General features: G+C 39.6%; 1 protein-coding gene across 2 annotated transcripts in view; it reads right to left on the bottom strand.

Moving 5' to 3' along the window:
• Positions 1-14,527, bottom strand: part of cadps2 (Ca++-dependent secretion activator 2) — a 289,837-nt gene that overhangs the window by 214,732 nt on the left and 60,578 nt on the right. For both annotated transcript variants that reach the window (XM_075469290.1, XM_075469289.1), the window contains exon 3: positions 9,904-10,236. In XM_075469290.1, coding sequence (XP_075325405.1) covers positions 9,904-10,236 — 333 coding nt within the window. The remainder of the gene's footprint in view (positions 1-9,903; positions 10,237-14,527) is intronic.

Raw genomic sequence — 14,527 nt, 5'->3', positions numbered from 1 at the left:
CAAGTCTCAGTTTCTGATCATCATATTGATATATTTTGTCTTACGGAAACCTGGCTGCAGCAGGAGGATCATGTTAGCATTAATGAATCAGCTCCCTCTGACTGTTTAAATGTTCACGTTCCTCGAACCACAGGCAGAGGAGGAGGAGTGGCAGCTATCTTCAGATCAGGGTTACTAATCAGTACGTGACCCAAGACTACGTTTAGTTCTTTTGAATCTCTGATTCTCAGTTTTTCCACCCAAATAAAAAAATAATTCTATTTGTCGTTGTGTATCGTCCACCTGGCCCTTACTCTGAGTTTCTGTCTGAATTCTCCGATTTTTTGTGCCAATTAGTGCTGAGTACAGATAAAGTCATTGTAGTGGGTGACTTTATTTTTCATGTTGAAAATGGCAGTCTCAAATTAACTTTAATTCCATATCAGATTCTACTGGATTTTCTCAAAGTGTTCACAGACTTACTCACTGCCTTAATCACACCCTTGATCTTGTGCTGACTTATGGCATTGAGAGTGAACAGTTAACAGTGTTCCCTCATAACCCTGTCTTATCTGACCTTTTTTGAGTTTACATTACTTGACTATACAGTTTCTGAGAAGAAATGTATATATAGAAGGTGTCTATCAGAGGATGCTGTAACCAGATTTAAAGAATTAATTTGATTATCATTTTATTCACTGCCATGTGCAAATATTAGAGCGATAACAGCTCCCTAAATTTTATTCCAGCAAAACTTGACTCTCTTGTTAACAGCACTACTATTTCAATGCCTTTCAGAGAGAAGATTAATTGAATCCTTCCCACTATTATCAGTGATGTATCATCAAGTACAGCAGCTTTAGAAGTATCTTTAGAACCTGATTTGTATTTAGACGGCTTCTGTCCAGTTGATCTCTCTGAACTAACAACAGCAATAGTCTCTTCTAAACCATCCACTTGTATTTTAGACCCAATCCCAACCAGACTGTTCAAGGAGGTTTTCCCCTTTGTCATGTTTGCATTTAATATTTTCCTTTCATGCAACTTTCATTGTTTACACTTGTGGTAAGACCAATGTATCTATTTTGTTATTATGACTCTTATTATAAAAAACGATTTTGAGAGACTTTTATTTTGACGACTCAGTTGAATAGGAAGTTGTCAGAAGCTTAGTGACGGGAATCATTTTGACCTTACCTGCAGTGGAGACAGCTGCCTTTGTCTGCCACTCCTCATTTGCCACCTTTTATGTTTCTATGCTTGTTCAAGCAACGTCTGTAAGTACTTTGTTTTACATAATTGATCATACTTCTAGTTAATTTCATGCTGATAATTCATATGTTTATAGGTTAAAAATGCAATAGAAGTATTTTCTCAATGACATAGCAAACACATGATGTAACTTAGCTAAATAGTAATTCATGTACTATTTTTGATGCATGTTTTGTATGTGTTTGTATTTCAGTTTCACAAAATGATGATTCAGTAAAAATCACAAGAAAGAATCTGCTTCTGTGGAGTTTCTGAATCCCTGTTGTAGCAGTCACAGTGCCGTGTGGATTAAGAGTTTTTCAAACTTTGACAAAACCAACATTCCTGTGGGGGATGTTTACGTATGTGGATATAAACCAGATCTTCATTTTCTTTCCACAAAGGAAAAAGAGACAGAAACTGCCTAATTTACGTTAACCTTCTACCCTTTTGAGAGTTTTTGGGGAGTCGAACTCGCAACAGACGCTCTCCATAAATTGGGATAAACTCGAATGAACAAAGAACCTTTCTGTTGGAAATGTTGGAGACCTCAATATCTTATCTTCACCATAAATCGCGGTTGGCATTCTAACACCCTTTCCCACCAGAGAAAGAGACCAGATGGCTACACACAAGACTTCACTAAGACTCACTTTTAGTCGAATCTTAAAACTATATTAAATGTGTTTGATAACCGTATACAATTTCTTTCAGGTTTCCAGCTTGATCACAAGACGCATATAGAGACAATTTGTACGATTCTGGCTTAAATATTGACAAAGAACTGATTTTGGTGGAAAATGCCCAACCTGCCTGATGGAACCACATTGCCCCCTAGTGGTCTGCAGTGTTGATTAGTTGAACATTTAAATCCCAGAGGACTCAGTGAAATGGACAAGATATATGCAACTATTAACTTTTAATGATGTCCCTTCGGTATCTATTTGGTATTTGTTTGGTATCCCCATTGTTAACACAGAAAATTAACATTGTGTGGTTCACTATTCATATGTCACGATTTCATAGATATTCATCTGAATTTTGAAAGTCATAATCATCAATTACGTTGTGTGTTATTTTGATGTCTTTATCTTGCAAGTCTATGTTATATCTTTAATCTGCATATCTTAACAAGATGTGGTGTTTTCAGAATCACCGAGACAAATGTTCTATGAGACAGAGTTTCTCATCCAGAAATCCCCACGCAAAACAGATCATCTTACACAGTTCAGGCATATCATTGGCTGAAAGAGTAGTGTAAGCTTACGTCATGCCCCGCCTCCGAGAGTCAAAACCCGGAGCCCGCGAAAAACACAGTCTCTCGCTCTCGTTCTCTCCCCTCTTGCTTCTAGTTTTTGTTCCAGAAGAGTTCCAACCCAGAGTTTCAGAAGGAGATTTGAGCAGAGAACAGTTGCTCAGAGAGATTTGGAGATGGTTTGAGCAGAAGAGAAGAGCTCACCAGAGTTTGGGAGTTTTCCCATAATCTCAGGAGAGGGCGGAAGGACAGAGGATGAGCGATGCAGAGGACGACCGGAGGAAGCCCTCCAGAACCCAGTGAGACCCCGGAGACGAGAAAGAAAGACCCGAACAAAGATAAGAACAGGATGAAGTTTTCCTACCCAGAAAGCCAACTCAAGCAACCTTTTATTAATCTTCTGTGAACTTAAGTTCACTTCATCAGAGAAGCAACGGACCCACTGACACTCGAAAGATTCGATCATCTAACCACAGCCCTCGGCACCATCGTTCCCGTTTCCCAGTGAAAGAAGCAACTGAGAAGTCCGCTAAAGTCAGCCACCACAACCAGGAAGGCCCAGAGAGCGGAAGAGAAATCCCCTCGGACCCCGCGTGGCCGCTGCCGTGTTCCGAGCTGACTAAGCAGAACTTCAACACAGTAAGACCGACCCGTTTTCACCTTAAAGTGGGTTTGATGGATGTCTCGAGGCTTTCACAGAATGATACATTAATCCGAAATGTCAGTATTTAGCGTCAAATAGTCAGCCAACCTGAACTATTTGAATACATCCAGTATCTCCCCATTCCCCATATTTTATTTTCCATTCACTAAGTGTTTTATATAATCACCCATATTCAATGCATCTCCTGTTTGTTTTAAAGGTTCATGTTTTGGTCATATCATTTTAATAAACAGTTCATATATCTATATATATATATGTTATAATCACAGATTGTGTCGTATGCTTTCTTTACGTAATGTCTGTCCAACCAAACGAGAACTTCACGAAAGTAGCGAGATATGAGACTGATTATTAATTGATTATTAATTGATTATTAACTGATTATTAATTTAACATACCAGGATCGTAATATTTCAACAGTTTTCCTACCTGACTGTCATTTAAAGTAAATTATAGGTAGGTGGTGCCCTAAATTCGAGGTTTTAAAGGTTTATTTGAGACAGTGAAAACGTCTTATAAATCCTTATATTTGATGCAAATGCCCGATAACGCTACATATTTTTGGTGCGCCGTGCGAGGCGTTTTACGGTACACTGACTTACGTGAAGGAAAGCATAAACATAATATTGGCTGGTTCATTATCTGTGTGTGAGCAATGCAAGCAGTGGCTGTGTCTGTGTATAAAACTTAGAATGACTTAAAAAAGCACTTTATCAGAGTAATCGTGGACGCATGATAACTCTCCAAATCCGTGGGCGCGCAATATTAATTGCACACCGCAGAAGCAGCGCCAGCCCCGCTGTCGCTGTCTCCTCCCAGAATAAAGATTGCATGCACAGCGCAAGAACGCTGAATTTAAAGGCCTGGCCGTAGTTGCGAGTTTCCAACACGGTTGATTTGATTTTTTTTTTTTATGAGTATCACAAATTCTGCCGCGAGTCCCGGCGAATTTAGTCAACTCAGAGCCTCCTCAAACACAGGAGTTTTGATCCGCTGTAATCTTGCAGCCGGACCTATAAAAAAACCATCAAGGTGCTATATTGAAACCCCATGAAGTGGGGGAGCGAGTTTAAACGTTGTTTAACGGAGCGTTGTGACGCTTAAAATAAAGTAATACAGATTACTTATTGAAAGTTAAAGCTGCTGAGCTTAACTCAATGAATCAGAGCCGTCGCTCCTGAAAAAAAAAAAAAAAAAAAAAAAAAAATACACACGGTCACAAAACGTGATCGCATGAATGACTTAAACAGTCAATTGTTTTTGTATTATTAAATAAACGACCGGAACGCCGTGTCTGTTGAACCCAGTTGAAAAAAAAAAAAAAAAAAAGGTTTATTTGAGACAGTGAAAACGTCTTATAAATCCTTATATTTGATGCAAATGCCCGATAACGCTACACTGTTTAGCTGCTTGGATAGCTACTCTTAGTGAGGCCAAGACACCCTTAATTGACACTTCCATATTGGATTTGATCAATCTGTCTTTGTTGACAGGCTATGTACCTCAGCCTTTTAAGGTTGCTGTAATTACATTTTTACTTAAAAAACCTACTCTAGATTCAGAAGTGTTAGCTAATTATCGACCTACATCCAATCTCCCTTTTATGTCTAAAGTTCTTGAAAAAATAGCTGCAGCTCAGCTTTGTGATCATTTACAGAGAAATAATCTGTTTGAAGAGTTTCAGTCAGGATTCAGAGTGCATCATAGCAGAGAAACTGCACTGCTGAAAGTTACCAATGATCTCCTCTTAGCCTCTGATAGCGGACTTGTGTCTGTGCTTGTCCTGTTGGATCTCACTGCTGCATTTGATACGGTCGATCACAGTATCTTATTAAAGAGACTTCAACATGTTATTGGGATTAAAGGACCTGCATTAGGCTGGTTTAAGTCATATTTATCTGATGATGAAATGAAGAATCTTCCTCACAAATCAGAGTAAGTCATGGAATTCCTCAGGGTTCTGTACTTGGACCAATTCTTTTCACGTTATACATGCTTCCATTAGGTAACATTATTAGACAGCATGGCATAAATTTCCATTGCTATGCTGATGATACTCAGCTGTACTTATCTATAAAACCAGATGAACCCAATAGGTTGGTCAGACTACAAGCATGTCTTAAAGACATAAAGACCTGGATGACTCAGAACTATCTGCTTCTAAATTCAGACAAAACTGAAGTCGTTATCTTTGGACCTGAGCGTTTCAGGGAGAAATTGTTTAGCTATATAGTTAATCTAGATCAGGGCTACCCAAATCCGGTCCTCGAGGGCTGACGTCCTGCAGGTTTCAGATGTTTCCCTGCTTCAACACAGCTGATTCAGATGAAATGGAGCTCTTCAAAAGGTTGTTAAACCAGCTGATGAAGCATCGATCTGAATCAGGTGTGATGGAGCAGGGAAACATCCAAAACCTGCAGGACGTCGGCCCTCGAGGACCGGATTTGGGTAGCCCTGATCTAGATGGTATTTCCTTGGCTTATAGTACTACAGTGAGGAACCTTGGAGTTATTTTTGACCAAAAATTATAATTTGACCCACGTATAAAACAGGTTTCTAGGACTGCCTTCTTTCACCTTCATAATATTGTTAAAATCAGGAACATCTTGTCTCAGAGTGATGCAGAAAAACTGCTCCATGCATCTGTTACTTCAGGATTGGACTACTGTAATTCTTTATTATTGGACTGTCCCACATATTCTCTGAAAAGCCTTCAGCTGATCCAAAATGCTGCAGCCAGAGTTCTGATAAGATCTAACAGCAGAGATCATATTTCTCCAGTTTTAGCTTCTCTTAATTGGCTCCCTGTTAAATTCAGAATAGAATTTAAGATTCTTCTCCTTACATATAAAGCTCTTATTGACCGATCTTAAAGATCACATTATAAGATTTTTTCCTAACAGAGCACTTCACTCCCAAACTGCAGGTTTACTTGAGGTTCCCAGAGTTTCTAAAAGTAGAATGGGAGGCAGAACTTTCAGTTATCAGGCCCCTCTCTTGTCGAATAAGCTGCCAGTAAATGTCCGGGAAGCAGAAACTCTCTAACTTTAAGATTAGGCTTCGACTGCTATAGGGCTAGACTCCTGGGGGGCCTCCTCTGTCACAACTTTCCTAATTTTGCTCTCTTTTTTCACCCTTTTATTTTCTCATATGACATTATGTACATTTGGCATTATTGTTGTCATTAACTTGTTTTTCTCTGTCTCAAAATTTATCCTTTGAATGGTGTTACGGTGTTTGTTGTCCCCTCTTTTCTGTCCTCTCAAACCCCAGCTGGTGGAGGCGGATGGCTACTCTTCCTGACAGGGTTCCTACAGGTTTCTTCAAGTCAAATTTAAGTCTTTTTAAGACCTTTTTAAGACCATTTATAAAAAAAAAATAATACCTATTTCACGGCCTATTTCACAGACCTACCGGCAAAGAAAAACCTTTTTTTTTTTATTTGTTCATTTATTTCTCAAACAAATGAAAGTTTGGACTGTGTAAAGCATTGATGAAACATTGCAGCATAGCAGTAGTAAACACTACAACACCACAGCAATGACACAGACCACAGACAACAAGCCAAACAGAGGTGTGAAAAATCAAAGAAAATTCCAGCAGACCACAAAAAAGTTTAACTGACACAGTTGAATTGTTTTTTAACATTGGTTATGTTAGCTAGCTACTTATTCCATGCTGGGAATATGGGGAGTAGAGAGAACTATAAACAATGAAAATCAACTAAAAAAATATTAATAATAAATAAAATTAATATGTTTGTTTTTTGTCGTTTCGTTGAGGCTCTCATCGAACATAAGAACGAACGGTGATTTTTTTTACCTTTAATATACACAGCTAAACCAAACTTGGCTATGTACACCGTTTTGTCGGGACCACAAGTAATTGTGGCAGCGATGTCGGAATCGGGGAACATGCATTTAAACAACTCTGAAATACCCTCGTTTCCTTTATATGAATGGTGTTTGGCGATTGTGTTAAGAGTCCACAACACCCAGTGTTTCCCACACATAGACTAATTTGTGGCGGTGCGACAGATTCAACACCGTTGGCGTTTCGTTATTTATTTTTTTTTTTTAACGCTATTTAAAAAAATACTCGTATTCGTTCAGCTGCATTTCCTTGCTGCTCTCCCTCAGTCTCTCTGTCCCTCGCGTCTCTCGCATAGCCTACACACACACACAGCCCCTCCCCTCCGCGCTTCCCTGGAAGCTTGCTAGCTTCAGCGTCGCGTTTAGATTAGCTCTATAGCTCTGGCTCAACCGAAAGAAGACGGCTGGCGAAATTCACTAAAGGTTGGTATCACGTGCACCTTTATAAAATCACACATTAAAAAGTCCTATAAAATATTTTATATTTTGAATACAATGTTGTCCCGTCCCGTCCCGTCCCGACCCATAGCAAACACGCGATTACGCCTTCTTTATAAAGTTAACTAGTCGCAAGTTTGTCGTAAAAAAAAAAAAAAAAAATTATGTAGTTGGGTTGTCGAGGTCTAAACACTAGCAGCTGTGAATCAAATAAAGTAGTCTTTTTAAACTCTTACACTGAATGTTTGCTGCTTCAATCCAAAAATATTTGCCGCGATTGAAAAAGAGACGTGCGTGTTGAGGATGAGGACCAGCCTGAACCGGAGGTATCAGTCTGAAACAGCTGAACAGTCCGACCAGTGTATTTAGCTATGTTATTAATTTGTTTACAATGAAGATGTGAAAATCTGCAGATAAGCCGCACCTGTGTCACCCACCGTGACACAGGTGTCACACATCCTTACGTTCCCCATAATTTTCCTTGATGGAGAAATTATCCAGGTTCTTAAGTTCCAATGTGACATATATGTCACATTACAGATCTCTGACAGTGGGGGTGGTATTCTGGGAAAAAAAAATCTGAAATGGGTTCTATGTGGTCTATTTAGTCTGTGTTATAACCCCTTTAATTTTCATTTAAGTAGAAATGGGTCTGGGTTCTTATGGGTTAATACAATAAAGTTCTGTGTGACCAATTATTAACGAAGGAATTATTTTGAAGAATTTTCATTTTTTACCCCCCCCCCCCACACACACACATTGCCTTCACATCTGTGGGAAACACTGACACCTCTGCTTTCATGGTTGGTGTGGACCCAAAAGCTGTTCGCAGATCTACTCTAGTTGCGGTGACGGTCGTAACTGGAGGGACTTGGCGTGAGACTCTAAAGCCTTCAAGCCCATGGTACCAAGCTGAATCCTCTTTTTGCACACTGTGCAAAAAGCCTTGTATACATTATTGTCCACTGGTTTTAACCAGTGACAAAATTATTATTTCTCGCGCCACGCTTCATTAAATTTACATTTCCCCATAATCCCAGCAAGAAATGGGAAGCAAGGAAACGCAAACAAATGTTAAAAAACAACATAATGGCGTAAGTTAAACTTTCTTGTTTTCTGCTGAGATTTGCCTTGATTTTTCACGCTTCTGCTTGGCTTGTTGCTGTGGTCTGTGTCAGTGCTGTAGCAATGTGACGTGCTCGGACCCGGGGCAGAGCGTTAGGGGCAGCGTTGCGTTCTCAATGATTGGTTCCGCCACTCTTCATTTAGGCTACGTTATTTAGGCTTTTCAAAATAATAGTAGCCTAGTTGACAAATGAAACGTTTGAGGAGAATGCGATACGAAGAAGTTACTGCACAAATTTTAAGACCCAGACATCAAAATTCAAGACTTTTTCAAGTCTTTTTAAGGTATTATTTCCAAATTCATAAATTCAATGCTTTTAAGACTTTTTAAGACCCCGCGGGAATCCTGCCTGATTCTGGTTCTGTCAGAGGGAAAGGGGAGTCTTTTTTCTCCAGTCTCCTCAGGCACGCTCAGGACGGGAGATTGGACTGTAGAGAAGTGTAGGTGCATTCTGTTGGTTTCCTTAGTTATGAAATTGTTTTTTAATTGGCTCTGTCTGTATGAATTGAACTAATTTTGAATATAATTAAGTGGATTTGATTGGATTATGATTATAATGAATTGGAAGCTAACTGGCTTGAATTAGACTGTATCATTGACATTTGTTGTGATTTGGAGCTATATAAATAAACTGAATTGAATTAAATTGAAATGACTTTTGAAACGCAACAAAACAACAAAAACGCTTGAGAGCAGATTTGTGTACTCACAATATCAGATTTGAGAAGATGTAATTGCTAAGTTGATATTGTAACAAGAAATAAAAACAAGAAAAACATAAATAGATATGAGTAAGTAATGGATAAGTTGTCAGCTTTATTCTATGTATCTAAATATATATTTACACATTGGTGAATATTTGTACCGTGACTTCACATTCCGAACAAATTTGTTTGAAAATCTTCTGTAGAAAATTTCACATACACGTGCACATTGTTCTGTCTTTTTCTGTGACTTCAAATTCAGTTCATATGTATATGATTTTTCTTTACAATTGAAAATTTAGACACACAAATTTAAATGTTTGCTGTGCAAATTCTGACAGCCTGTTGTGTCAAGTTACTCAACAATTCTCCCTACTTCTAGTCCTCTAGACCTATCTAAGAGAGATGCTGGTGGATTTCCATTACTTTTGGTGCAGCCAGACTTTTAGAGGAGCATCTGTTGGACATGAAAAAGCTTAAGACAAGACAGCATGAACTTCAACATGCAGCAATGGAGGTTTTCCAGCAAATATAAAAAAATAAGCATTTAGTTATTAATTAGTTAGTTAGTTAATTAATAGACAAAGTGTTTTTAATTTTGCGTTGCAACTAACCTGACAAGCATTGTAGAGCAGCTGGTGTTCGAACTTGCGGATGCCGAGGATCTGCTGGAACATCTCATACAGCTGCTCTTTACTCAGAATCAGCTCTGACACGGCACTCGGGTGGGTCCGCTGTGATTGACGCCGCATGTCCTCCTCCCCCCTATAAATAGTATCATACTTGGCAATCCAGGAGCTCAGCACAGTCTCTTTGCTCAGACCATCAATCTCTGGAAGGCTGCGGACACGTTTCTCTATGTTTTTCTTGAAAACCTCGCGAAAGTCGCTGGCTGAGCAGCCGCCACTCTGAACCATTCGGGAAACACGCTCACTCTTCAGAAAGCCCTGGAACAAAAATAGATTTTTTTAGCAGTGGTTTTATATCCATGAACAGAAATTAGAAAGAAAGACTATACTTATGAATACTACATCAGATGAACGACAACACATGACATACAGAAACAGTCAGTGTCATTATCTATTCAACAATAAATAAATGGTGTGTGAAAGAATAAATGGACCTTACTTGTATAGCACTTTTCTAGTCTAACTGACCGCTCAAAGCGCTTTAACACCACGCCACATTCATCCATTCACTCTCACACTCATACAGCACATCTTAGTCTACATAGCTACACAGGGCTTCTTCTACATTTACATACACACATACACCAATGAATGTATCGGTAGACCACGTGGGGTTCAACATGTCCTGCCCAAGGACATTTTGACATGTGGGTAGATGGGGAAGGCGGGAGTCTAACCACGATTGGTAGGCGACCACTCTTCGTCCTGAGCTACAGCCACCCTCTAAGGACTCTGACTACTTGACTACTTCCATAGATATCAAGATTAGGGATGGGAATTGATAAGATTTTTACGATTCCAATTCCATTTTCGATTCTGCTTAATGATTCGGTTCTTTATCGGTTCCCTTATCGATTCTCATTTGGAGAAAAAGGACAACAAACCGGTCGATTAGCATCAACTTTGTTTAGTTTAGAAGTAACACGAGTCATGACCTTACAAACCCAACAACAGTGAGGTCCATATTCGTCTATCATGGCCTGGGTAATTTAACTCTTCCCTGCTCTGGTGAAAGGAGAAGCTGGAGGTTGATGTGAACTGGGGGTAGTACCACCAGCCTCTGGCTCTGAGCCAGTCAGGCTCTGTCTCTCATGATTTCATCTAAATGTAATGCATGAGAAGGCATTCATTTAACTATAACCGTTACTAATAGCAGGTTTTACAATGAGGCAAATGGCGCTAACATGATAGGCAGTGTTTGTTAGTTAGTTACATGCAGCATTAGCCGAGGACATGCTAACGTTGCTAACGTTGCTGGGTTCAGATTCACCGGCGTTAATCATTCATTCATAGTTATTGCATGTTGGTAGTATTTCCTCCCTTTGGTGAAATATTCACTTTGCAAGTTGCCCTGTTGTCGTCTTTTTTAGGGATGTGTAATCAAACTTTCGAGCGTTTGTACCGCTTGGGCGCCATGTTTACTGTTGACTGCTGGCTGCGCTGGACTCGCCACGCAACGTTGCGTGGTGACGTCATTGGCGCCCACTGGAATCGATAAGGGAATCGTTTGCAAAAATCGCCAAACGATTCCAAGGAACCAGTTCTCAATTCCCATCCCTAATCAAGATGGTAAGTAGGAGCCTGTTGCTCTAAATCTAATCATACCATCTAAATACCAAACATACCATCTAAACATACCAGATTTGGTGTTATATTCATGTTAAATGTCATTGTGGAAACACAGTGATAAGTACAAGGGGCCAGCTGCAGCTGCGGAGGAAAAGCAGTTGCCTGCCAATCGGAAGGTCAGTGGTTCGACCTTCTCCAGGCTTCTCCAGGCCACACGTTGAAGTGTCCTTGGGCAAGACACTGAACCCCACGTTGTCTACTGATGCATCCGTTGGTGTATGAATGTGTGTGAATGATGAGAACAAAAAACACTGTCTAGCATGCTCTTTGAGCATGTGAGTTAATGGGTGAATGTGGCAGGCTTAGAGTGGTCAGATTGATTGAAGTGCTAAACAAGTACAGTCAATTTACAATAAATTAGAAAAATAGATTAACAAAAATACTCATTTAGAAGTTAGAAAATGACAACACAAACCATTGAAATACAATCTGAGAAAAGAGAAAACTGAATACATTAAAAAAGACCTACAATTGCAGTAAGAAGCAGGTATCAAGGGCCTTTAAAATGAGGTATTTGCCCATGCCAACGAAATCAAGAGTCTGCCATTGGACTGCAGATAGGATCTGTTGACATACACAAATACATGCTTTTTTGGTGGCACTAAGCCTACTGTCTGCCAGCTTGAGGCTCGGGACCCCCACTCAGATATTAGATTGATGACTCCTCCATACTGTTGGGGATCTATTGGAAGCTGGTCTAGTTATTAGTGATTATCAATAAGTAAAAAAAAAATTATTACAGAAAATGACCAATGCAAATCATTAGCTACAAGGCACCATCGGGCCTAGCCAGAAGCTATTAACTTGACACTAGCACCAGTTTCAAAGCAGTCAATATGGCCACTGGATTCAAACAATGGGTGAATATAGAATGTCAAACGGGATCTTACACTTGATTGCGTCACACCAGCACAAAAGGTATGGTGGCCCTGAAGTACAAATCCCAGCGGCCAAAGAGAAACGGCAACGTTTTTTTGATTTGCGTTGTTTTTTTCTCTTTTACCGTTGTGATTTGCACTTCAGGGCCACCCTAAAAAGGGGAGTGGTCGAGCCCACCAAATTCAAACAAAGAGATTGAAACAAGATAGTGGATCGTGTGGTCAGGACACAAGCTGTGCAACCATGTCTTTCACAAACAGGTTGGAGAGATCTATGTGTGTGCATTAGTAAAGACAGGAGAAGTGGACAGTTTCTGCACACCTCAGCTGACTTCTGGTCTCCACACAGAAGCCTCGAGTGTGAGTGCAACCTTGCCACATGCAGCTAGACTTGGACAGCTTAGCTTTACATGGTGTAAAACCTCCCCAATGTTGTGCATTTCACACCGAGGTGTGGACTGCAACTATTGTTGGGATTTGTAGTCAGACAAGTCACTTGTCCAGACAAAAAAATGGTCCTTTGTTTGAGGCCGTGTACTTCCAAAGGTTAGAATGTCATGTGCAGGCCTCATTCTGCACATGGGAGATCCTAAACAATCCCATTCTACAGACAATACTAAGGCTCGATTTCAAAACAGACAACAACAGGGGCCACATTTTTCTACAACTCAAATTCTAAAGAATTTGGGAAGCTGTGTAAAATCTAAGAGAATGCAATGATTTGCAAATCTCATCAACTAAAATCTTATTCACAATAGAACATAGAAAAATCATAAAAAATTTAAAGTGAGCCCTTTTATTGTTTCATGAAAAATATCAGTTCATTCTGAATTAGATGGTAGCAACGCATCTCAAAAAATGTTTCTCTAAAACACATACAACTTTCAGAATTGATGGTGTCTTTCAAGATAAGCAAGTTGCCAGCTCTAGAGACACTAGAGGGATACATGGCTTCAGAGCACTGAACACAAACCATTGAGTGAAAACCTCTCACTGTGTCCATGATTTCCAAAATGTGTGAACAAATTTTGATTTATCTGACAACAAAACAGCTCCATTTTGCCTCTGTCCGTGGCAAAGAGAGGACAATGGGGTCGCTGCATAATGTTCATAATTTTCATAATTTTCTTTGCATGATACAGCTTTAGCCTGCACGTGTGAATTACACAGCAAACACTGTTCATAGACAATGATCTCTGGATGCGTTCCTATCACAGAAACATGCCTGTTTTACCACAATTCCGCATTAGGAATCAAACATCGTGAAGCATCCAGTCTTCATTTTAGGCTGTGTCCTTGTGTCTAAGTTGTCTCCATCTTCTGGTCATATCATGTACAGTACATTCTGAAATATTCAGAGCTCACAAATTTACATTGAGAAAATGTATTTAAAAATTGCTTCACAATTTAAATACACATGTTTTTGCAGACTACTTAACCTTTGCCCATCTTTACTTAAGAGATTCTGCGTCTCTCGTTAGTGCTCTTTTTATACCCAATAATGTTGTAGGCCTGTAATTGCTTTCTGCTCTGGTTTGTCCCAATGAATATCTTTTAAACACCACATCCTAAAATAACAGCAGGAAGGGGACTTCTGGTTGCAGCGCCATGTTAAGACGTATTTTGTGGAGCCCTTTGCTAGAACTGAATTTATGTATTATAGTTCACAGAATAGTGACATAAGCCCTAACAATCTAAAGCTCAACTCTTTTTTTCCCCACTTATTCTCGCGCCATATTATCCTTTGTAATATGCCTGGTGGTGGTGCTGGATCTGTTGAACAAACTCCAGGTAGCTCTTCTAGTGCTAAGGATAGTGCTGCTATGACTTTGGAACAAGAACCTACACTTTAAGCAACTGTGTCCATGAAAATCAACGAGAGGGTCGAACTGCAAACATTAAAAGGTCAGGTGAACCAAGTTCAGGAAGAACTGAAAACTAATGGGGATAATGCTAAAAGCATAGTCAAAGTGCTGAAAAAAATATATGTTGAAGGCCGTGAAAGCTGCAGAGAAAACTGTGCACTAGATATAGTGCTTTTA

This window comes from Odontesthes bonariensis, chromosome 7 (genome assembly GCF_027942865.1).
Source record: "Odontesthes bonariensis isolate fOdoBon6 chromosome 7, fOdoBon6.hap1, whole genome shotgun sequence".
Taxonomy (NCBI): Eukaryota; Metazoa; Chordata; class Actinopteri; order Atheriniformes; family Atherinopsidae; genus Odontesthes; species Odontesthes bonariensis.
This window is presented reverse-complemented; position numbering and strand designations above follow the sequence as displayed.